Source organism: Eriocheir sinensis, chromosome 55, assembly GCF_024679095.1.
Source record: "Eriocheir sinensis breed Jianghai 21 chromosome 55, ASM2467909v1, whole genome shotgun sequence".
In the NCBI taxonomy this organism is placed as follows: Eukaryota; Metazoa; Arthropoda; class Malacostraca; order Decapoda; family Varunidae; genus Eriocheir; species Eriocheir sinensis.
In genome coordinates this window covers 2,968,768-2,994,540 of record NC_066563.1, presented here as the reverse complement: position 1 = coordinate 2,994,540, position 25,773 = coordinate 2,968,768, and the positions used below count along the sequence as shown (strand labels likewise).

Here is a 25,773-nt window from a genome sequence, read left to right as displayed (position 1 = left end):
TTCCATTCACGTTGTATGTGCAATTGTTTCCGTTTTCTTTCTCTTCTTTCCATAACCTCCATTCAGTCTCCCTTTCACCTTTTCTCTTAGCGTTTCCTTCATTTTATATTCCTCCACCGTCATGATTATGTTTTATTTCAATGCATTATTCATTACTCTTGCTATTCATTTGAACACTGTGTACTAATTTATTTTTCATCTCTTTCCAGGTGCGTGATGACTTATGCAGGGTATCCGTATTCACGTGAGTACAGATTAACTAAAAGAACGACTATAGCGAAGGTTTTCTGATGTGTACTGCCAGCGTGCTAAATTGTTGGATTAAACCCTCAAAAGTTGCATTCTCTCTTAATGTTAAGTGTGGATGGACACCTGACTTAAATTTGCGAGTGAGTGAAGGACAATAACTGGAATGATGTTAATATGGTTCTTGCAATAAAAAAAGAGCCAGGTTTTGACCGCTAGCAGTGGGTTTTAAGTTCCCTGCATAGAACGACTCGCCTTTGGGAGACTCCTGGTGCTCTTATGCTCTGATGAGTTAATGTTTGGGACGATGTTTGGTGGCGTCTCGATTCGCCTTTTCACTGCTTGCGTGGTCTGCTTTTTCGTCCCACTTCCTCCCATTCCCCCGGCAGCCACAGACCCCTCACCGCTTCCCTCGTGCCTCTCCTCTTGCGGTGATGGTCGTCATTCACACACCGCTTTCCCAGCATCCCACCTCTCCGCTACCTCGCCACATCCGCCCTTTAACCTCTTCAGTACCATGACGCAGTATATGAGTCATTTCATCTCTCGAACCATATCCTAGAGACGCTGTATGTGCGTCATGGTCATTGGACTATTCTACGTAGTCTGTAAAACCAGGATATGGCATGGAGGTTATGTTTTGTCTGCTTGTATTGAAGGGGTTAAACATCCCCGCCACTTACCTCCACCCGTACGGCTCCGCGAGGACTTAAATCACAGTAGATCTAACGTAATGGACCTGATTGTACTACGAGGTCCAACTGTGTAACTTCGTGTAGCCCTTTTGAAGGCAGGTCACGTGGTTCCCTCAAACACTAAACATTACCTTACTCGGAAAATGAGCAGATCTTCCCCGTAAATATATATAGTCAAGCCAAGTTAATGATCGCCGAAAATGGTGTCTGACTCACTATCTCAAGTTCCTCGTACGTTTTATTACATTACTTGGGTTGTTTTTATCCTCGGCGGGACAATTAGTGGGAGATAAATGGAGACCCATCTTTACCCCGGCCGAGAGAGAGAGAGAGAGAGAGAGAGAGAGAGAGAGAGAGAGAGAGGATTATATTTTAAAATAGAGACATTTCAACATTTAAGCTGCATTCCTTGTATTCTCGTCCGTAAATAGATACCGACTTTCGTAATTTAAGTGCCGCGTGATTAATCTGTTACGACGAGAGAGAGAGAGAGAGAGTGTGTGTGTGTGTGTGTGTGTGTGTGTGTGTGTGTGTGTGTTGATCGTGCTAAATTGAAGCCATCGTGTGATCCTTTGAAGATGAGGATTGCCACGCCCGAGTCTAGTCTCTCCTGTACTGTCACGAGCAGTCCCCTGAGAGGATTAAGAGTTTTATAGAGATCCGCGTGAGCTAAAGATTTATTTCAACGCGGTGGACTGCGCAGCGAGTTATTTTTGCCGTGTTGACTTTCATGGCTCGGTGATTGGTGGAATTTTTCTATTTAGCTGAATGACTCGGTGTATTACAGGTTAAAATTGAGACATTGCAACATCAAAACTTTATTCACTGGCTCGTCCAGAAATACATAGCTACTTGCATAACCCGGAGAGCAGTAGGTAGCCAACCAGTAGTCTATTCCGACGGCACATTGGGTAGAAACTGTCCATGTAACACAAGAAACATATCTGCTGAAAGGAATCACTATAGAGACTCGGCACTAATCCTTTAAAGCTTTCCTCTTCAGACACCGACATGCACTCAAGTCATAGCTCTGGTTCGGCACCAAATAAAAAAAACTATAAAAATGAATAGTCAGAACAGCCTCTGATTTGATGGTCCACTGATATTTTTAGTGACTTTTTATCGGTGATTAAAGTTTCATTACATCATGTTCCGATGCGGGAAGAGAGAGAGAGAGAGAGAGAGACGTATAGAAAATTCCTCAGTTGATTTTTCAGTCAGGAAATAGCGTTAGCGTGGTTCTGCGAGCCAGGCGGTGTGTGTTGAAGTGAGTGTCGGCCATCATTGCAGGTGAGGCGCCGCACACCTGTTACGGAGGCAACGTGCTGACGGTAATGATTTTCTCTCTCTCTCTCTCTCTCTCTCTCTCTCTCTCTCTCTCTCTCTCTCTCTCTCTCTCTCTCTCACACACACACACACACACACACACACACACACACACACTGAAAATGGCCTTTAACGCTTGTCTTATCTTCCTCGTTCTTCCGTGTGCTCACCGCTGGTCTGCCTGAGTGATGTCACCGCTCAGACCTGCACACCGGAAAGGAAACGGAACTTCAAATGCACGTTGAAGCTTTTCTCTATCTCCGTTTATTAAAGAGCAACCCAATATGTAAGCGTGCAAATTTGTGTTCTTATTTTATGGCTTTGACTGGCTTCAATTTTCCTGTTCTCGCTTCACTTTTCGGCATTTTTTGTGGTAATTTGTTTTTGTGTGTTCTTTCGTTATTGCGAGGTGACAAGACACTTTCTAACTCGTGCAACTTATTTTATTTGGCTTTTTTTTTTTTCGTCTTTATTCCTGTCATTGAAGGCACCTGGATGGAGTTACGAAATGCAAACAAAAAGACATAGTATGACCTTGAAACGGCTGGCTAAATGTGTGTGTGTGTGTGTGTGTGTGTGTGTGTGTGTGTGTGTGTGTGTGAATGATAGATATGATAAAAAATCATCGTCATGTCGTCAACTAACACTAAAATACACAACAATTGCAACTGAAGACCGGAAAAGAACAGGACACGAATGCGCTAACAAATCGACCTTCATACTTGCGGTGACGTGATTCCTCCCTTGAGTCTTGACGTCACGGCGTAATTTGCCTCACCAGCCTCGCCGCCGCCACACCTGCCGGAGGGAAATTCCTTCTGATGCTTCCTCCGGGGCGCGTGACGGCGACTCCTCCGCGGGTCGTTTTTGCCGCAGCGCTTGTTTCCTGCACTTAGCTTCGTCTTTGAATATTCTGCTCCACGTTTACTTGATAGCATCCCAGGAACGTGCATGCGTGGTCTTCGTTAAAGTGTGTGTGTGTGTGTGTGTGTGTGTGCAGTCGTTTGCTGGTTTGTTCAAGATACCGCAACAGTTTTCTTCCACTCAGCTCGATGCATTGTTTTCTCCACATTCTCCGCCTTCTTACCTTCTCTCCACTACTCCAAACCCCCCCCCCCCTCTCTCTCTCTCTCTCTCTCTCTCTCTCTCTCTCTCTCTCTCTCTCTCTCTCTCTCTCTCTCTCTCTCTCTCTCTCTCTCTCTCTCTCTCTCTCTCTCTCTCTCTCTCGCCGATAATACGAGTCATATACGTTTAACAGGCATAGCATTTAGCAGAATAAATCTAAGTAAATTGTGCCAAACTTTACCTCTTTTACCTGTTGCGCACTTTATCTGGTTACCTTCGTTCCATAGTAGAGAAACCTTTTTCTGCCCGAAGTGAGTTGAAAGTTGCACGTAATCACGAAAATCAGGTTGGTCTGAATCAAGCTTGGCGGAGGGGAAATTTAATTGGTACTCGGGTATAATGGACGACCTGACAAGCACTCGGCGGCATTTGTTGTTCGTTGGTCAGGCGAGAGGCCGGGATACAGGCGGGTGGCTGACCTAATGCTTTAAAGGGTAAAACAGCTTGTCATGTAGCTTTGTGGAGAGGGTTTTTTTTTTCGTGGTTGTATATACTCTTTGTGTGTGTGTGTGTGTGTGTGTGTGTAATTTTCCTCCTGGTGTGCGGGTCAGGGGCGAGCGAGACGGGTAACACAAACCGCCGAGGGAAAGAGAGATCCGTCAAGGCCTCGTGTGGTTTCAAAAATGAGGATGCTGAAAGACTCTTGGGCTCAGGTGAAACTAAGTCACTATTACCCACCTGAGGCGATAAGTTTTAATTACCTTCGTGGTCTTCCAAGGCTCACATAGACTGATTTTCAATCTTCAACTTTTTGAGGTAGTCTATCCAGTGCTTTTTTAATCGTTGACCTTATAAAGCAGAGGACCTTTGTGTTGCATAAATTATTTCTTCTTCCCACGTCAGCTACGGTTAAAGTTATTTGTACATAACTTAAAGAAAGCTTCTTAAATACGGCATATCCTTTTCAATATTAGCTCCTTTTGAAGTTCTACGCAATGGTTAGTTTGAACAAGCCTCGGGCGGTGTTCTTTGTTGCTTTCAGCCGTCCATTCTATTATTTTTTACTGCGTTCCGGTCCGCTGCGCCACTTTGGCCCCAACGGGAGAGCGTCGCTACCTTCGCAACCCCAAAATTACGTCATTTCTCCCACCTCCGCGGGCTGGTGACCCTTGAGGGCCCTTACCCAGCGGGTCGCTAAAAGGTCTTTGTCGTGTCTGCCGCCCCATACAAGCAGCTGAGGGCCATTGTGGGGGCGGGGCGGGTCATAGGCAGACCCTCACTTAGACGAGGCAGTTTCCCCCGTGATGAATGTGTCCGTCAGTCTCGTGTGCGGCGTAGTAGCCTCGCCTCCTGCTGGTGGGCGGGGCGTGATGGGTTCCTGAGGCGGCGTTATGGTGCGTCAAGAGGAAGTGTCCCCGTCACCTAAGCTGCTCGGCCTCTTATTGGCTTGGCTCTTTACCTTAAACTCTTATAAATCACGCCTTTGTATACCGACTGTCCCCGTGTTGGGAAGACTCATGGCTGGGGAAGGGATGGGGCCTCGGTCCCCCGGAGACTCTTAGCATTGTCCCTCGCGCCCTGTGGCCTCATAAATTTACCTTCGTCCGTCAGAACTAGTCCCAAAAAGTTAACTTTGTGTGGGAGGCCAGGCGGCACGTCCTTCACGCCGGGGCGGAGGGTCACGACTCGTCTGCAGGTTCCGGATTCACTTTTGGTTTTAAAATCAGACATTTATTGACACGCACGATAAAAAGGCGCAATAAACCAGTAATATTTAGTAAAGGGTATGTAAACTTATAACATAATTAAAATAAATGTGCATATTTAGCTTCAATAGGTAGTCCAACAGATGATTTTGTTTGCCATTTTTATGCTTGTCTGATTAGAATTTTACCTCCTAAGAAAACACTTGTATCGTGAAGTCTACCCAGTGAAGCAACAAGACGAACGGTGGTTGTTTCTGTCGGTGGCCGAGCTCGATAGAGGCAAATCACTCCTTCCTCGCTACCTGTGCCCCCACTCGGCCGTCAGGTGGGGGGCGGACACTTGTTGGGGGGACGGATACTGGGGTTAAGTGGAACGCCTAAGAACCGCTGCTAACGCATGGTCACACCTTGGTCACACCGTCTGCCCGTTACTCCCTCACCCTTTCCTCCCCTCTGCCCTTCCCGTTTCCTCTCCTGCACTTCCGTTCTTCAAACTCCTATGTCCTCCACGGGGTCGCAGTGAGGGACACAAGGTAAACATGAGCCATAAAGCCACCTCGTTCCACACCAGCACCTGTTTTGAAAGCCATTCGGAGGAACTTTGTATTTTATTTATAACCAGAATCAACACCACTTTTCCCTCTTTGTTTGAGGACGCAATGCCGCTCTTCTGCACCATTCAAACACCCAAAGAAAAATATCGAAATGAGATTAATACATTGCCAAGGAAACCACCAGTAGTCCTTATTGGAGCATCTTTGTACTCAACCTTTGTGTGGTGAAGAAAGGGCAGGTATGACAAACGTGAGCATGATTAACTCAGCATCGTTGGGGTGGCGACGGGGACAAACGTATCTGAGGGGTTCCGAGTCCTGCTTAAGGAGAATGAATGGGTCCTCGGCGCCTCCAGCCTCGGTGTCGTGACTAGCCAAACTGGGCCTCTTGGAGCGTCGTTCCTCGCGGCGAGTGGTGAATGGTGGCCTGACACGGTGCTGTATGGTGGACGGGATAATGCGAAGGTTTGGGCGTGATGTATCGCGTGGGGCCGGGCTGGGCGAGGAGGCCCACAGACTAGGGGGAGAAGAAGGGGCGTTCGTTCTGGCTTCTTGACGGCTGATAATAAACGAGATCTGATACTGTCACTCATTTCTCAGGCCTTGTTATTTATTTTAGCGGCGCTGTCAGCTTCTTTTCTTCATTATTTAGCTGCCATTTGCGTGTAGTTTTTAGGCCTGTGCTTGTGTATATATTTCTTAGTGGCGTGTAGTGTTTGTTGAGTCTGTGAGACCGCTCCGTGACTCCGACATGAACCACACAGAGAAAGCGGCGGCGACTTTAAAGCGAGGCACGTCGGCAATGTGGAGTCGGCCGTCGGTAAATGATTGACAGGAAGGAAGTGTGTTTGCTGTACACAGACACAAGGTAGACAGACTTTCTAGGCGTGTCTATAGACTTGTCCCTTTCACTCATCATGAATCTGGCCACCGTTGGCTTAGCTACAAAGGATTGCATAAGGAAAAAAAGAAGGGAGGCATACACTAATACAAAGGGGGAAACGAAAAAAAAGTGACGAAAGATGGGGAGGAAGGAAGATAGGTAACCTTTGACTTCCTCCATTATCAAACCACGAAGAGGCAGGTCAGGCCTCGAGAGGCATGTGTGGGTAGACTGCAGGTTACGGAAGGTGAGGGCCCGAAGGTCACGGCCATGCATGACAGCCTGCCTGACCCCGCTCCCTCGCCCCCTGTTCCCGTCACGTGTGGGAAGGAAGCGTCGGGTAAGACGAAATGTTTTACGGAGAGGATGTGTGGAAATGTGTGTGGAAGACCTTTTGTGGTGAGAGAGAGACTTGCAATATAGCATCGGCCTCGTCCGTATTTAGAACGCGGTCACTGTCGATCATATACGGGCGTCCCTCGTTACCACCATCAGTGTCATCATTAATATTCCATGGCTGACATAGATGCAGGTCATTAGTGCCACCACACACACTTCCCCGTCTGTATTCGTGACATCAAGTAGGAGTGCACCTGCCCTCCACGTATAAATCACCGGCAGGCAGGGGTGTTCAGGTGACGGCCCGATACCTCTTATCTCGAAGTGGATTTAGGCATGCGAAATGAGAAGCTCACGCGGAACTACCTGAAGGTTCATTATTTTTTTTTTCTGCCGTTATCTCCTCCAGCAGCGTCTTATTTGACAATGCTGATCCAGGTATTTCGATGTTTATACAATAGTTTTGTTTTTTTTTTTTTTTTTACAAAGGCAGCTTTAAGAGCAAAACAACAACAGCTGTGTCAATAATTTTAGATAACACACATATGCTTTGTTCCTCAGGCGAGCGTTGTGCTCCGGCAAACCTGAAGTTACTAACTGCAGCTCGTGAGGACACTCACGTCGGGGATTAGTGACCCTCAAAGCTGCTGAAGTGGGATCTCTCCCTCTCTTCAACGAAAGTGCATCTGCGTTTTTTAAAGAGAGTGTCCTTCATGCACTTTGAGATGGAGATTAAAGGCGCTCACTGGGCCACGAGGGGAGTGGCCATGATTCCCCTCAGTAAGCCTTTCAAGGGCAGTCACTCCTGATCAATAAGGGCGAGGGGCGGTGCTGTATCTGGTTCAATTCGTCAGGCCGGCCCTCATCACCCTTATCGCAGGTTATTAGTTGTTCTTTTTCCAAGTGTCCTCGTCGAATTGGTTATTAGTCCTTCAAAACTCAATTACCGGAAGTCCCATCTAGAGCAGCTGTGGGGAGCGAGGTGGACTGTGTTGTTCCTTTGACTTGTTTCTCCGGCGAGGCAGCGGGAGGGGGCGGGGATGCAGCTGTCGCCTCAGAGTTTGTAAACGAGATTATTTGGGTAGAACATCACAGGAAATTGCCGGCGGCCTCCCATCGATTTTTTTATCAGGCGAGAATGGACGTGACCGGCCTGACGTGTGTTAGGCAATGTGTCTTTCGCAGGAGGCAGCGTGGCGGCAGGTATGGAAGGGGAAAGGGTTGGAGGAAAGGACATGGAAGTGGAGGAAAAGTTATGGCGTCCAGCCCGGGAGGAATATTGAAATGCCAGTCAAACTATACTGAATTTCACGTATTTCTCTTCCTATTCAGCCCTGTAGAGGATGTTTCTGAATATATGGGAGGAGGGGCCTGCTGGGAGGCGTGTGTGTTGGAGGGAGGGCGTGTGGGGGCTGAGAGGAATGCACAAGTAGTCTCGGCCGCGGCCTGCCACGCACCAGCACTCGCTTCACGCCTCGCCGGACTGACGTGCCTCGCCCTGCACCTCACCTCACCTCGCCACGCCACACGTTACATTCACGCTTGCATTCTGTCCTAGTATGAAAATAAGAAATAGTAATAAATAAGTCCTGGCACTCTGCATCTCTCACGTACTGTTCCTTGCCTCCACGAACCCTTTCACTAAATGTACGACACGTAATTTGAGTCAGGGATGGAGGTAGTGGCGAAGACCTACTTTTCATCACTAGCAGCACCATTTTACACTTGCGTTTTGTCCTGAGAGATAAGCTAATACTGCAATTACTACTCAACGCTTCGCTGGAACCTTTGCATGAGTTAAAGACTTCATCACGTATTGGAGTTGGTAATAGACGTTGTCGCAAAGGATCAGTCCGGTAAAGTTGAATGCATAAATAAATGAATAAAAAGAACAATTACTCCGAGTCTTCAAGTAACCATATTATGCCTTAGTAACTCGTTGACTCCCTTGACTTTGTGTATGGCACCTAATAGAGCCAGTAAAGGCCACAGTCGCAAGTATCAACCCAATAGTTATAAATATATAAAAACTACAAGCACTCAGCGTTTCTGAGGAACGATAACACCTTAAAAACTCGTGACATCTTTGACCCATCGTCTTATAGTTAATGGCGTCACTAAACTGCATAGTCGCCAGGATCAACCACCCATTACCATTACCCAAAGGCCTTAGGTGGCCCGGCCGTAATTAAGCACCAACACATGATGGTAACAGTTTCCTCGCCTCCTCCTCGAGTCAGGTCAGAGAGGACAGGCAGGAGCTCCCTCGCCTCCATTATCTCGTCGCTGCATCAGGCGTTGTTGGCGCTGACTGATGGCGCGTTGTTACCCTGATGGCTGCTTTAATTTGGGTGTTGGATGAGGCGGATACAGAGTCGGTTCTTCGCGTTTTTGTTCTTGTTTTGATTGGGTGAAGAAATTTAATCGAGAAAAGTAGATATATGAAGTGACACGAAGGGAAACTGTACGCAATTATAAAAGAAAAATCTATGAATTCATCTGCTAAAACGATCGAATAGGTATACCTTAGATACCAGGAAAATCTTGGAGGTAAAAGGTAAGAAAACTCTACAATCTATCACAAGAAAATGCTCATGCTTTCTCACTTGATTGCTGACTTAATTCCTTTACCATGGAGATCAGGAGTATCAAAGAATGAGATGCTTGTAACCGAGGAATATCGTATAAGAAGACAGACACTGGGAAGCATAATTATCGCGAGTCGAAGAGTGAATTAAATGACAAGTGGCGAGAAGTGGATCACGTTACCTTATGAATGACCGTCGTGGTGGTTGTGGTGAGGAGGCGCGTGAGGCAATAAACTGGTGATACGAGTCTTAAGCAGATTCGAAAGGTTAGGTTTCCTGCCGACAATGAAGTGTTTAGGGGGATAAAAAATGGGAAGGGGTGTTGAGTAAGGGGTGAGGGAAAAATAATTATAAGAGGCCTGAAGGGAACAATAAGCCGTAAAAAAAAGTAATGGAAGTAGATGTTTGTAAAGCACATTGGGGAAGAGGAAAGGAAAATGAAGAAAATACTGGAAAATTAGGTTTAAGAGGAGAAGTGTCCATTGAAAAAAAGGAAAGGAGCAATCGAAATAAAAGCTTAAGAGGCGCTTTGAGAAGAAAATAAGGAAAGATAATAAAGAAGGTTTGAGAGGGGCAGTTAGGAAGAGGTGAGAAAAAGAAGATGTGAGGTGCATAGAAGTTGAAGAGAGGGAACAGAGAATGGTTGGAAAGTATGGTTTTGAGGGTAACAATATAGATGCGGAGGAGAGAAAACAAGTGGATGAGCTAACATAAAGAGGGAGAGAGGCAGAGAGGTGGAATGAGGAAGATGAGACTAAAGAAAATGGGATGAAAAAGCAGTGGAGGGAAAGAAAACAAAGCGATGAGCGAATACGAGTATAAAGAGGGAATGGGGTTGAGTGGTGCAGTGAAGATGAGAAGAAGGAAAATAAGAAAGAAAATGCGTAGGCGAGAAAGGAACGAGGGAAAGGAAAAACTGCAGGGTCTGTGGCATAGTACTTCCTTCCTCCCAACGCCCTCGGACGTGGGATGAAGTTCAAGGCCTTTAAAGGTGACCTCCAACCGAAACTTTAGATCCACCTGAGCCTTCCTTTTATAACTGCGTGCCTTCCTGTTGGCAACGAAACTATACAACTTGAACACATTTTCATGAGGCTCGACGTGCAGCTGTATAAGGTTCTGCAATTAATGCTTAGGGTATTAATGGCTTAGGAGGCAAAAAGAGGGTACACAACGCAGGAATGAAGTGAAAAAAAGAAAGTAACGATTACGTAAACACTTCTCTATTATACTGTCATGATTAAGGAGATGACATTTCTTTAACTTCTCGGTGCCTGAAAGGATTAGGAGTAGAATAAAAGTGCTACATTACGATGGAATGGTATGGAAATAGGGAAACACGTATCTAAAGCACATTTTCATGGGGACGCGTTCTCTTCTATAATGGTGTCATTAATATTTTTTTTTCTACAGCACAGAGAGCAACTCAAGGGCAACAAAAAGAAAATGAAGAATTTTTGGGGGGGTGTATTCCCAAGACTTTATCGATTTATTAATGTCCCAAGAGGCAAAAACATGGTACATAACGCTGGAATGAAGGGAAAAAAAAGGAAAAACAGGTTTTTGTCGTCAAGAGGGATTTACACACTTTGTCGTGTCCTTGGGTTACACTCAAGCTGCGTCTTGCAGTTGCTTGACCCTCATCCAGGTACTCGCGAACACCCACCCACACCTCACACGTAACCTTGAGTTTTTGTAGTAGGTGGCCGCGCTGCCTCCAGCCTGGAGCGGGAGGGAAAAAATGGTGAAATGGAAAAGGGGAAAGATTGTAGACGTTCGTGACGTGCCGTTATTATGTTGCCGTTTCTGTCTGTGACTAATGGAAGGAAATAATATCAGGTGTAATTTAATGCTCAGAGTCCAATGTTGCTTGTTTTTGTTTGCAAGAAGCTTATTACAACGTAACTTCCATATTGCCTTCTGCTTTTGCCCTTTCCATGTTTCGCCCTTCCTAGTGACTCCTGAGGGTGGTCTTGCCCTCGCTCATGACGCGGTCGTCAACTTCGGTCAATTGTTGTGGAGAAGGGAAAATCTCCTACAATTACACGAAGTTTAATGTATCTTTGGAGCGTGAAGATAGCATTAAGCTGAAAGGATAGATATCTTTGACGGAGCTTCTATCATGTGGGTGATCAAGGCTTGCAAACGCAGTGTTCATAAAACTAAATCACCTGCTCGTGTTTTTCCTCGCTAGGCGCACCGTCAATATGTATGCGGTGATGATATCCCGGCCTCTGCCCTCACGCCGGGCCGCTTGGTGTTACCTGGCAAACACCTGTACTTACCCTGCTACTGGCTTGAGCTTTGCGTTCACTTACAACCTCTATTTTTTTAATAATTGCTCTTTCGAATCATCCTTAAATCCTCAGTGTTGTTTTTCATTTGTATTTTTGTGTGTTCGTCATTGATGTTAGCTACACGTATTTGCTTCTCTCATTATTTATCGTTACTACAAGGCTTTATACAAGATCCGTAATTCTCAAAGCCTGGCTCACCTTTGTCATGCCCTTGTTTTTCGTGTCCGGACTAATGATTGCTGCCCTTTTATTGAACGCAGTGCAGTTTTTCTATCAGCCGCTGAGGTTCTGTGAAGCGCGGCGTTCTTACCAGTGGCGGCCGCTGGCAATAGTCGCTCGCCGTGGCTGTGACCGCCGTCGCCGACTCACCGAGAAGCACCAACCAACCGCAGCAGTCAGTCTGCCCTCGACAGTGCTGTGAGGGGGAGCCACGATCTCCTCTCTCACGTTGATCCTCTCAGAAAAATCAATTAGTCGTTTTATAGCAACGTTTCTGTGGTTTAGTGTACGCTGGGAGAGGTCACGCCCCAGGGAGCATGTTGGGTGCAATGAGGGGCGAGGGGGCCGCCTTCGGGTGGCGAGGAGTGTGAGATGCTCGGGTGATGGGCGGGATCCTGGTGTGTGTAGCGGTTGTGGTGGTTGCTGCAGTCCTTCCTGAAGCACGGCCTTGTAACACGCCTCACTGGACGGAGTTAAGCCCTCGGGAAGCTACCTCAGGATATAAACGCTGGTAAGTCGGGTGTCCTGGGCGCCGGCGTGAAGTGGTGTGCCTCAGGGCCAGCACTTGCTTGCTTAACCAGAACAAGTTTTTTTTTTTTTTTTTTTTTTTTTTTTTTTTTTTTCCCTACAGCTTACGTAGCCGGATCATGTGTCAAAAATAGATAGCTTACGTCGCTGTCTGGTGAAGCGGATAGTCTGGTGTTTACAGGCAATGAGCTGGAACTTATCATTTTACCGACAATGCATCAACTGTTAGGTTTTCTTCATTTTGAATTGAGGCCTTTATATGCTTTTTTTTTTTAAGGACATGATTGTTTATATTCTCACTACTGTAAAGCAAACTCATTCCTCAACACTTGTGTTTTGGATGATTGATACAAGTCGTTTTGTTGGGTAAGTTGCACATAACCTGATTTTGGGTTGTCAGACCGGCAAGTCAACCACGCTGCTTGGCACTGTTTTTGCTTCGTGGTGTCTGCATTTAAATATCAAACCAAAAGAAACAAGAAGCATTTGTCCTCCATGTACACAATGTGGTCATGAACAGGAAGGCTTCAACACTGACGCTCACCCTAGCCCTCGTTATTTGTTGTGTTTGCTGAAGACCATCGTGCCGTGCCGCAGTGACGATTTGACGTAGAGGCGAGGCACGAGGCTCATTAGCGGTGCTCTCATGTGGTTGGGCTCCTGCTCGGCCCTTGGAAATTCATCATTAATTAGCCCCGTGAGGGAGGCGGCGTTGGGGAGCGCGGCAGACCCTTTGATGTTGCTGTGGACGGGAAAGAATTCATAGGTATGCCTCGCGTCACTCGCCTCTGATGTGCTACCAACATGGAGGGATGAATTGAGCAATTGGAGTTAGTGCCGAGTAAAAAGTAGATGTATGTTAAGGATTCTTTTCCTGAGCGGTAAATAAGATTGCTTGTCCCCTCTTACCTGTAATTCCATACCAGGACCAAGTAGAAACAAGGTGCTGGATAGGGAATATATATGGCCAAAAAGTCTGACTGCTGAGTGGTGAATATGAGTCAATAGACTGTGCACCTGCAATGGCAATAGGAGCAAGGAAAGCAAGGTGTTCTTCCCTAAAAGGAAGCCAACTGAATGGTGCATAAGAAAGTAGTTTGTCCCGTGCGACCTGTAACTACTCCAGGACCGAGGGGGGAAGAGGAAGCGGTTGGCAAGTGCTCCGGAAGCCGCTTCGCCCGCACGCTACACGGGCGACGGTTGGCGGTGCTGCCGTAATGACCGACGAGGTCCCTGCCCCGCGGTGCTGTGCTCAGCGATTACCTGTGGTTGTGGCGGTGTGACGCGAGGTAGACTCCGCCCCGTGAGCCAAGTAAAGTAGACTTTTAAGTACTACATTGTACTGATGCCAAGGTTCCTGTATTGTAGAAATAATTATTACGTGAATATGAAAGTGAATATTGACCATCACAACATCGGTCACACAAGCAGTATACATAGTGAACAAATTAGTCTTATGTATGTAATTGTGAAGTCAAAGATAACGCTACATTACCTGAGAATTTGGAAGTAAACATTCAGCATAACAAGGACGGACAAATAGTGGGGAGGGAAACCACGTTGTCTGGCAGAATGACGAGCAGCACATAAGCATAAAACCAGAAGGGAGGCTTGAGCTGGAGCTGTGGAAATGTGTGCTCGATATTTTAGAGCAAAGTAACTTCACAGCTGTCCTCGCGCATTTCTAAACAAAGGTGAGATAGATGTAGCGCGGCCCCACGAGGGTTGGTGTGGGCGGGTCTGGGAAGCGGGGACGAGAGGCGTTGTTGAGGAGGGTGGGTCAGGTAGGTGCATGAGGCGGGGGTGGGGGTGGGGGGGGTGCACGGAGAAAAGGACTCGGTGTGATAATGTTGATTACTGTAATGGCCGCCTGGAAAGTGATTTTAGTGAACTTTATGATACTATTGGGTAAATACGTACATCGTGTGTTATGATATTGTAGTGTAATATTATTATGTGTCATTAATGTGTATATACGAAAACTACTAACTTTCTTGCTTTACGAACTTGTGACAGGAACTTTTTTATCACAAAGTACTTGGACTTTAGTACATAGCAGTGACTGTACTTGTACTTGTACTTGAAAAATATCCAGGTACTTGGACTTCAGTACAGTCGCCAGTACTTGGACCCAACCCTGGTATGTTTAGTAGCCATCAGTATTTTCCTATTCTGCGATAGTAGGTTCTCAGTGTATCACCACAGTTCACCTCGGCTTGAAAGGGTGTTGTAAATTTAGCCTCGTTGCATAAAGTGTTTCCCCGAGACGCCTGGGAATTAGGTTTTCATTGATGCCAGACAAGTGCGTTGCGCTGGGCGGTACTAATTACAGATCCCCGTGCCCCTCGGCCGCCCACGACGCTTGATGCTGGGATAATTCCAGGCGCAGGTCTCCCTTCATCACTGCTCCACTGATTGCAGAAGATAATCACAGGCTTGCCAGCGTGCGTCCTCTTTGAACGTCGGCAGTGTATATACTAGCGTCTCAATCACCTTAGGAAACCACTGATTAAAACCAAGATCGACCACTACACAGGGTTGCCACGCCAGCCTTTAGTCCGTCAGGATGAAGTGACAGTCTTACTGAAGCACGAGTTTACCGCAGAGTGGAGCGACTCGTGGTTGCCAGCGCCTTACCAACTCTTGAAGGGCGACTAGCGAAAGGCAGTAGCGCCGTGTGAACCAAATTGATGAAGTTTCGCTGCCGCAGCATTTTGCATTCTCTACAGGCATAGGGAAACGCCGACAGGAAGCAATGTGGATAACGATATGAACAAGTGTGTCAAGGGCAACCAGACTCCCGTAGGCAGCCGTGGTGCTGGAGGCGAGGAAAACGCACGCAGGGGCACACCTGTTGATGGCTCCAGTCATAGTCTTTGTCTCCAGTAAGCCCTTAAAGCGTCCTACGATGGTAATGGAGCACTGAAGGGGACCGGAATAGGCTTGGGTAATGGAGGGAGAGATTGTGGCAAAGACGAGGTTGTTGGTCGCGTTGTGATGTTGAGGGAACAGTGTTGGGGCTGACAGGTGGTAGTGTAGGGAAGGGGAGCATTGTTTGGGAGTGGTGGTGGTGTGTACGGTGTGTTAATGGGAGGGCGTGGGAGTAGGGTGTTGGCTGTGGTGGTGTAGGGCAGGGGGCATCATTGTTTGGGCGGGGTGGTTGTGCTGGCGGGGATTTTAAAGGAGGGGAACAACAGTGTCGTGACGTAAAGAATATCGAAATCTTGCTAGACTGATTACTTGAATAGTGACTTCCGCCCACAAGGATAAAAATATCTTAAGTTTTTAACGTCAGCTCCTCACAGTTGATGCAATACTTGAAATAAGAATTATTCTTTAGGGAAATTGAAATGCCTTTATATTATTAATGAAATTTCAAAGCACGCCAAATGTACAGCAAGGCCGCTTTCACCTTTTTAAGAGTGTAAACACTGAGGAAATGGTTGTATCCAGTAAACGTCTGGTCCGGGTAAACACTCGGGTGCTCTCAAACGCCGCTCACAGCCGTGCAAACAAGGCTTTCCAAGGAGAGTGTTCGCTTGATCATCGTGTGTGGGTGCTTGGCGGTGAAAATTATAAAGCAAAAAACACTGAAATCACTTTTTTTTTTCACTCATCAGGCATGAGTAGGTTCTGATGTTATCATTTCCAGTCAGCTTCGTTGTTTTCCTCGAATTTAGTCTCGATTGATGTTATTACTGAGAGAACTGAAAAAACGGATTTGCAAGTCAGAACATTCCCATAATAACGAGCCAGTGTATACTATATACCTGGCTGGAGGAGTTTGCATACATCGCCAAGACGCGTGGGCTGCACCCGAGAGAAAGCCGCTGCCTGAGTAATGTGACTTGTCTGACCTTCCGAATGTTTGGCTGAGGCTCGGCGGGGCGGGGGCCGCGGAGGCCGCCAACTGCACCACCGTGAAAACGAGTCTCCACGGGGTGAATTCCAGGGCTCCCTTATCTTTGTTGTAGCTACAATGATATTGACTTCGATAATTCATAACACAATGGAGAAGAGAAGGTGCTATTGAACGTTTCTTTTTGTCTCCCACTGCATCACCAGGAAAACAATGCTTCACGGCGTGAATTCCGAAGTTTCGTTATCTAGTGCATATTGATGTCGGCTTCAGGTACAATAGAAGTTTTAGTGGAAGGAAAAGTGCTTTTGAACATGTGTTAATCCAGAGGAGGTGACTGATGCTTGATTATCTGAACTAATGATGCAAAAGTCTTTCTTACGTAAACATGACCGAGGAAAAAAGTTGATCCCTGCAAGCAACACGATGCTGATTTACAAGGCGCGTCCGTCAGCCGGCGGTATCAGGTGCGGCAGGTGCCGCTTCAGGTGGCGCGGGTCACCTGGCTGTCGTGGTCCTCTGCTGCTCACTAGCAAAAACAATGATTGTTGTTGGAGGGTTACCATATTCCAAGGTTCCTTCGCCCGCCAAGTGGACACTAACCAAAAAAGTAAATGTTCTCCGGGAGGTAACGCACTCCAGCCTCCCTCTCTGCCCCCCTCAACCCCCGCCTAGTGGACCTGCCACATGGCGCCACGGAGCTGCCCTTACCTGTTCTGTGGGGGTCGTCAGCATCAAGGATTGTTGCAATATTCACTTTCGTTGCTAATTCAATGTTTCATTCTAGTTTGATCATGACTAGTTTAATTTTAAAGTTAAACAGTAGCCAGATGCAGTCATATCACAGTTTAAGCCGGCGGGATGGATGCCATCCTTGCCGCCATGGCTGTCACACCGGTCTGACGTCACTGACCTCACACTGTTAGTTCACCTGACTCATTAACGTACATTTTATTTCCTTATGATTGATCAATATGAAATTCCTAGAAAGTAGCGATGCAGCTCTGATTTTAAGGCCAAGTTGAAAAATGCGTAAGTACATCATAGCGTGTTTCGTTGGCACCAGTATTCTGTAGCACAGAGCAGGTGTTCAGCAGATGTTTTCAGGGTGGAGGCGCGGCGTGTGTGCATCGTTGCCAGTTCGAGGCGAAGGACACCCAGAAGGGAAAGTTGCTTCTGTCGGAGGCAGACGTGACGTAAGCCTCCGGGGGCATAGAAAGTTTCCTCCGTGTGTTTTGTGTGTGGACGGGCTGCTCGCGGTTGTCTGGGTGTCCATTTTCGGGGCTGCAGCGTGGACACAGACAGGTTAACAATCAGAGAGATGGGTTCAGTTACTAAACCCTCCACGTGCTTCCCGCCCAACGCCATATTATGACTATCGCTTTCTATCCAAAGCTGTTCATGCCTTGGGCTGCATATCTCTCTCTCTCTCTCTCTCTCTCTCTCTCTCTCTCTCTCTCTCTCTCTCTCTCTCTCTCTCTCTCTCTCTCTCTCTCTCTCTCTCTCTCTCTCACACACACACACACACACACACAAACACATGTACAGTCCACGCACGTGTCCGCTGTTGCAAACTAATTAGACTGATATTCGCTCAGGTGTTGCCACCTGCGCCTCAGGCCTCGCGAGATAAAAAAAAGTGCTTTGGAAAAAAAATGCCTATTGTCTCTTTTCACAAGAATACATTATAAAGTCATTAATTTTCGCTCATTGCCCTTGATGTTGAGGGCTCTTTTAATCGCCTCGTGCCCAGGTCTGCACTTCTCGTGGGAGTGGAGATGGCGGGGTTGAAAGTGAGATGGACAAGATTTTATTGTACACATATTGAAGGATATCGTCGAAGTTCACCTTTTATTGTAGAATCGCTTTCCTCATGTTTCACACAATTGGTGTAATATCAAAATTGAGTACTTTTTGTTCTCTCACTTTATTCAACTTTCTGACCGTGTCTTATGTGCCTGCTCTTCACCGCCACCTACACCCCCTTCGTATCTTAAGAGTGAAGTGGTACTGGGTTTGAGTGGTGAGTCATGCATGAGTCTCTCTCTCTCTCTCTCTCTCTCTCTCTCTCTCTCTCTCTCTCTCTCTCTCTCTCTCTCTCTCTCTCTCTCTCTCTCTCTCTCTCTCTCTCTCTCTCTCTCTCTCTTGCATGCACAGGTATAATGCTCACTGCAGGTCGTATATAATGCCCCTCCGTCACCCGTCCAGCATGCACCGGTAATTTAGGGGGAGGGGGGGGGGCGAGGGGCGCAAAGAGGCAAACAGGCAGCAAGCGGCGGGCGTGGCTCTCCGATTCCATGGTTCCCCCGGCTCGATACTACCATGACAGGCACATTTTTGCTTACTCCACTACCACACTCAGCCACCACTGTCACCACAATCCTTGCAACGGTCAACGCCCACCACTATCCACTCTCATTTTTGCTTACTTCACCCTCACTACCTGTCACCATCACCACTACCCAACTCCACCACATTCAATGATTGTAGCCCTGCCAATGTCCACCCCGTCCGCCACTGTAACTCCACCGCATGTGGTTACCATTACCACTACCATTGCAGCCCCGTCAGTGCAAACCCCGTCCGCCACCATCGATGAAAGTCTCCTCCTCCGTCATCACCATGCATGCAAAGTTGCTTGTTCGCCTAATTACGAAAATTGATTGCTGAAAAATTAGTGGAGTGAGAATTAACACGCACGGCCTCACGCACACATGCATACACGCAAGCGGAGATGCAGGCGCGCGAGCACACACACACACACACACACACACACACACACACACACACACACACACACACACACACGATACGACAATCAGCATCAAAACTCTCTCACGCTCTTTGTTGAACTTACATTTTTTTCCCTCTTTTCGTCACAGCCTCAAAATCGCATGATTAACCCATTGACTCCCAACATCGCTACAGTCATATCCTCCTCCTCCTCCTCCGCCACCTCTGTACTCGTATTTCCAAGCAGAGGCGTCTGTTCAATAATGTATATATTAGTCCTTGGTGCACTGACCCTTCTAGTCTGGAGAATCTCGGATGCAGGGAGAAGGGTATTATGTAAAAGCAGATTAGAGGGCGAGGTTTAAGTGTGTGTGTGTGTGTGTGTGTGTTATCTGAGTAGCATCAAGGCGGCCAATGGTGAGTCACTACACTGGACTGTGCCACCCTCCTCCTCCTCCTCCTCCTCCTCCTCCTCCTCTCATTCCTCGCCTCCTTGCCTGCTCCCCGCTGCCCCTTCTCTCCTCTCCTCGCGTCTCGCCTTAATCTTGTTGGTGTGAAGCCGCAATCTCCATTCTCCCCTCTAATTTCCCGCAAGACTCGTCGCTTAATCTCTGAAACACATACTTCCCGGCTTCTTCTTGGGTGTCTTTCCTCTTTATCAGCTTCATTTTTTCATCTTAGCTCAAATCTTCTTCTTGTTGTTCTTGCCCTTGTTCTTAGGCTTCTTATTCTTGTCCCTGTTCTTGTTAACGATTTTCTTTTCCTCCTTCAACGTGCTTCGAGATGTGGTCCAGTGAGTTTATTAGGCGCGTCCCTCCTTCCTCCTCGAGTAGTAAGGGGGAGGAGGGAGGCCGGTGGAAATAAATGTTGTGATGGCCGCGTTGGCAACAGAGGTAGAGGCAGAGGTGGAAAACCCACTTCTTACAACAAGGAAAAGTTATCAGGAAACGTCTCTGGGTATTTTTCCTGGAATCTTTACCTTCTTTGTGTAGTCCGTCTGTTTTGTATTTTATTTGTTGTAGTAAAGGTGTATGATAACTTTAAAATCTAGCGTGAGAAAAATAAAGTCTGTGTGAAACTTCTTATTCTTTTATATTAGTTTTGTTCTTGCACTGTATGTACTTTCAGTTGACTTGTAGTAAAAAAATAATAATAATACGATGGCAAATAAGATATACAAACTGTCGAAAAAAAATTAGGAAAAAACAAACTTGAATGATACAGGTAATACGGGATCCTGTTTACCTGCCCCGTGTGGCAACTTCCAAAACCCGCGGTGAGAAGTGAAAAGTCAGTTTCCAGCAACGTGACTCTTACGTGAAATCCGTCCCGTTGATCCACGTCCCATTCTACCTTTTTTTTCCGGCCCCAGAACTACACCCTCATGAGATGCGTGTGACTGGTTGGCGCACTAACGGGACTGTCAATCAGGAAGCCCGTCAGCCGTCACGTACACAGCATATTGCCACACCTTTTTACACTCAGCTAATCCAGTGCTAGGAGGCAAGTCACTCGAGAGCATTTATTTAACTTTTTCATCATTTTTAGAAACAAACTTATTGCTAGAAGGCAAGTCATTCGGGGGTGTTTAAACTTTTCTTAATATAAAAACCCTCCAGAGAGCGTATCATTTTCCAATAAACTAATCAACACAGTGCTCACAGGCAAGACATTGGAGGGCGTCTGTATGTAGTGACGAGAGCTGTACATAGCTAACGGTTTGAGTTGAGGTTGCATCCTTTATGGCAAAGCAGGAAGGACGTGTCTAGGAGGGACGTTATATTTTCTTATTCTTTTCTTTCTATAGCCTGCATGCGTTGCCTCAGCTGAGTGTGGGTGTTGAGTGCGGGAGGGTCTTGCTGGAAGGGACGTTACATTCTCCTCTATACTTTTCCGTGTTGCCTGAGCTGGGTGTGGCCTTGGGGAGGGGAAAGGCCTGGCTGAAGTGGTTATCGGTTCAGGTAGGGGAAGTGTTGCAAGCCTTGGTAGGAGTCAGTGCGTGCGTCGTGCTGCAACCTAAACACCCACCTTATGACTTTTTTTACTTAGGCAATGCTTTGGTCGAGGGTTTATATTTGTTGTATTGGTTGACTTCGGGAGGCAAGAGTACTCAGAAGGGACCGTTGTGCATCGTGAAGGCTGTAATTACAACTTTTGAATTTTTTTCCCCCTTTCCGTTGCCTTTATTCCGTTGATTGGGTTCAGGTCCTCGCGCCCCCAGACTCGTGGTGGCTGAGGCTACAGTTTTGCCTATTTTTTCGATAATGTAAACTTTAATCGAGTGACTGGGCAGAACACAGTCCCTGCCCCGAGGGTCTCCACGGGAACAAAAGACGAATGGTGGGTCGATTTTGTGATTCGTTGCGCTGTGGATGACGTGGACAATGGCTGACGCTGTCCACGCCCTCCACTCTAATACTCCTTCTTTAGAGACAGTGAGGGAAAATGTACCTTGCAGTACGGAACCAGTGGACTTTTTGGCTGTTCAGACTTTGATGAACTATGCAACGGCAAGGACTTAGAGGACATTAAGACTAAGCTCTGTGAAGGACTGTTGCCCTTGCATAGTCGTGATGAGGCTGATTGAAATTTGTAGTTTTACGCACTTACTGGACTCGTAGGCTGAGCTCCGTGGAGAAGGAAACGGCCCCTTCCATATCCGTGCGTCATTTAATTAGGCCTCCGCCGTTTCCACGCCCCGTATAAGACTATTTCCGTTATTAAAGTCACCGTTGATCACTTGGCTTAGCGTCATTATAGGGGCGCCAGCTGCCGGATAAACGCCCAGTCGTGCCTCACCCCAGACACGTGCAGGAAGTGACCCAGAGGCAGACACGCGCTTCGAATCAGCGGCTGCGAACCAAAAAAACAAAGTGAGAGCAACGAGTCGCCAGGGTCAGAGTGCATACTGTATGGCAGGAGACCGCGGGTTGGTGGTGGTGGTGGTGGTGGCGGTGATGGGTGTGGTGATGAGTGTCATGACCCTCACACTTGATGCCCGTTACCCAGAAAGTTTTCTTTTCTTTGTTTTTGCCACATATTATTCAATAGATGGAGAAACCCGATAACTCTTGGTCCTCACAAGTGAAGCCCGTAACCTGCAAACTATACTTTTGTTTTCAGCGCCCTGCATCCAGTTTTACTACGTATGTTTGTTTCCCTGTGTGTAATGTAACAGCTCCCGTTAACCTGTGTTTTCTCTCCTTCAGATCCTGCTCAAGGACATCGAGGCTCACGGTCCAGTGTTGAAGAGCGTCCTGCGGCAGTACGAACGCATTGCTGCAGCGGCCGCGTCAGTACCATCAGCACCTTCACCGCTACAGCCATCAGCTGGTGACCGTGCCGGCGCCGCCCCCCAAGACCCCCTCGCTGAGCCCCAACGCCCTCAGCAACAACGCCGCGGCGCCAAGGACAACATCCCCCGCAAGGCTCGCTCCCTGGAGAAGCGCTGGCACCAGATCTACCTGCGCTCTCTCGAGTGGCACTACTACCTGGAGGGCGTCATCGCTAACTTTAAGGTAAGAGGCGGAAAGACCTGTTCTTGTGACGCTCGAAACACACGATATTGACACTTCAAACACACACCGGTCTCGAGGCATCAGTGCTACCCTGAAGGCGTCATCTCTCACGGTGTGCAGAGGGCCAGGCATGAAACACAATATCGAAACACAATATTGACACTTCAGACACACGATATTGGTAATTTTTACGCCTCATTCCTTAAGTATCACCTTTACCTACACCTGGAGGATGTTATTGTAATTTGTTATAAACTTTAGGTAAGGGAGAGACCTTATACTTACGACACTGAACACACAATTCACATATTGTGCTTCGATACTTGAAATACACAGTGACCTGAGCCTCACATCTTGCTCTGCCACCGGCCACTACGCTCGGCAACTTTCAGGTGGCATGTTAAGCTGTTGGGGGAGGACATGTACTTCTTTTTAGCCGAGCTGCCGATAAAAGTTGTAGCTCAGGAAGAAAAAGCGCAAGACTATCATCTCGCAAGATAAATAACGAATGCAATCTTTTCCCAAGGCTGCCGGAGTACCTCGGTGACGGTATAATTTCATGGGTGGAGGCTCCCTGTTTTTCTGTAATCAGTAACGGGAACCTTCTGCGCTGAAACACGCCTTTGTTTCAGATCATTTCCTGTCTCATTCAACGGAGCAAGAAAACTAAGAACTATCGCTTTTTCAGTACTCTGTTATATCGAGGCGCGTGTTGTGTCATAGCAGCGAGGTGGGTGGGTGGCTGGGAGGGGAGGCGGGGCGTAACAAAGGCCGGCGTCCGTCACACCTCCATATTGGGAAAGTATTGGGTCGCCTCGCCGGAAAATTAAGGAAATTAAGCGTGGCGTGAAACAGGATAATGACCGAGGGACGTAAGTTAGACGTGTGTCAGCGAAAGAGGGGGGTGGAGAGAGAGAGAGAGAGAGAGAGAGAGAGAGAGAGAGATTCATTTCATTTAGTTATAGAGAATCTCACTTCGTTCTGCATCTAGTGTCTTCAAGAGGAATAGTTAGTTGGCAGGTAGGTTGGAGGGTGTCTGTGTGAAAGGTTGAACCATTGAACATTGCATGACAGGTGTATTGAAAAGCCAGGTATTCCAAAGCAGCTAAATCTTCTCCATTAGCACGGTGATAACAAAGAACTTAACCAACACAAAGTACATCAAACTTCCATCTATAGAAGAACCTTGAGTACTTGCCCAGCTACTAATACAGGCACTTCTTGTTTGCTGGCACCTAGGTAGTGGTTAGTGTGTGGCGTGTATAGCATAGTGGCGCTCTGAGTCAACCAGGACAGTGGGGAGGGTTAAAAGTCCCAGTATCAGCCAAAGCTTCGCGGAGCCTGGACGGTCACGCCCCCAGACACAAGCTGATTAAAACAGACACTCTGACTCATTTATCCTCTTCCTCCCTTCTTATTCCTCCTTCTCCTCTTCCTCCTCCTCCTCCTCCTCGTCCTCCTTAAATCATCTTAATTTAAACATTTATTTTATACTCCTTCTCCTACTCCACCTCGTCTTCTTTCTCCTCTTCCTCCTTATTATTATACTACTCGAATCACCTTGAGATACTATTTATGTCTCATCCTCATCCTCATCCTCGTCCTCCTCCATGAACAAAGCCTGAAACAACACACATTCAGGGCGTCTTAACACACCTTATAGCACGAAACACACACACACACACACACACACACACACACACACACACACACACACACACACACACACACACACACACACAAAGCATAACACCTAGACACAACAAAACACCCACGCATCCTTCTCTCCTTTATGCGTTCCTCTCTCTCTCTCTCTCTCTCTCTCTCTCTCTCTCTCTCTCTCTCTCTCTCGTCGAAGCGGTAATGGACTTAATCATGTCATCTCGTGGGGAGAGAGGGAGGGAGTGTAGGTGTCCCACTCCTCGCCTTTTCCTTCCTTCCTTTCCTTTGCGTCACCCAGTCATCCATTCCCTCGCCTCCTCCTTCCTTCCTTCCTTCTCCACGTATAAATCTTGACCTCATCCCCTTCTTCTTTGCCTGAGTCACTCCCACTGTCTCGGAAGATGGAGGGAGAGAAAGAGGAGAAGGAGGAGCCTGGAGGAGGAGGAGGAATACTGATGTTCTCTGTGACCCGCCCAAGGAGGGAGTCAAGGGCATGAAACTTGTGATCGCTGACTGCTTCCACTTAACGCCATTGTTTTTTTTTTTCTCTCTCTCTCTCTCTCTCTCTCTCTCTCTCTCTCTCTCTCTCTCTCTCTCTCTCTCTCTCTCTCTCTCTCTCTCTCTCTCTCTCTCTCTCTCTCTCTCTCTCTCTCTCTCTCGAAAACTCATCAGTTCCGGCTGGCGGGTAATGAAATACCAAATGCTCTCTGTCAATATTGGTCCATCTTTGTGCGGACAGGAAAGTTTTATAAGTCTGCCCCGCGTGCTCCCCTCGAGACCTTGCCGCCCCCTCCTGAGCCTTCGAAGTTTGGGGGCGGTGATGTGGGGTCGCCGAGCAGTCGTTTATCAGCTCGGCGCCCGTAGAGAGGAAGAGAGGAAAATAACACGGTCATAGTTTTATTCCTAAGAGTTTTCATCTTTGCCTAGAAAATATATAATAATCGTGGATGAAGTTATTTTATGCTCAGTGACAGCCGTGTGCAATCGCTAACTTTTTTATTTTTTATTTATTTTTTTCTTTTTTCCCGTTAAGTGCGAGGGAGTGGCAAAACTGAACGATTATTGTTTTATTCTTAAGTTTTCACCTGTCTTTGCTATTAAAAAAAGGTCAGATCTAGGAGTAGCTAAGAATCAGGCTTATGCAAGTAGTGGGTGAAGTAAATACTTAAGTAATTGGCACTTAGTCGACCCCATAAAAGGAAATAGCCCGGTTTACGATGCTGGAGTAATTAACCTGCGTTACCTGACCTACATCTTAATCTCGGAGCAGCGGGTCAGAGGGCAGAGGCGGCACAGGAAGGAAAGAAAATAAACAGGAAATTGTCTCCTGCACAACATTCGAAATAGAGGAGCAAAGAGGCCAAGATAAACAGTGGAGAGAGAGAGAGAGAGAGAGAGAGAGAGAGAGAGAGAGAGAGAGAGAGAGAGAGATGAAACTAGATACAGTGGGCGGCGGAAGAGCGATAATAAAGCGAAAATGGGAAGGAATGTTGGCTATGGGGAGCTGGACGGAGGAAGGGCTGGGCGGGCGGGGAGGGAGGGAGGGAGGGCAACA

General features: G+C 47.2%; 1 protein-coding gene across 2 annotated transcripts in view; it reads left to right on the top strand.

Annotated features, from left to right (window-relative positions):
- The first annotated feature begins 209 nt into the window (after positions 1 to 209).
- The window catches only part of LOC126983895 (klarsicht protein-like), a 132,494-nt gene continuing 106,930 nt past the window's right edge, over positions 210 to 25,773 (top strand). For both annotated transcript variants that reach the window (XM_050837073.1, XM_050837072.1), the window contains exons 1-2: positions 210 to 244; positions 22,248 to 22,556. In XM_050837073.1, coding sequence (XP_050693030.1) covers positions 224 to 244; positions 22,248 to 22,556 — 330 coding nt within the window. In that variant the 5' untranslated portion in view covers positions 210 to 223. The remainder of the gene's footprint in view (positions 245 to 22,247; positions 22,557 to 25,773) is intronic.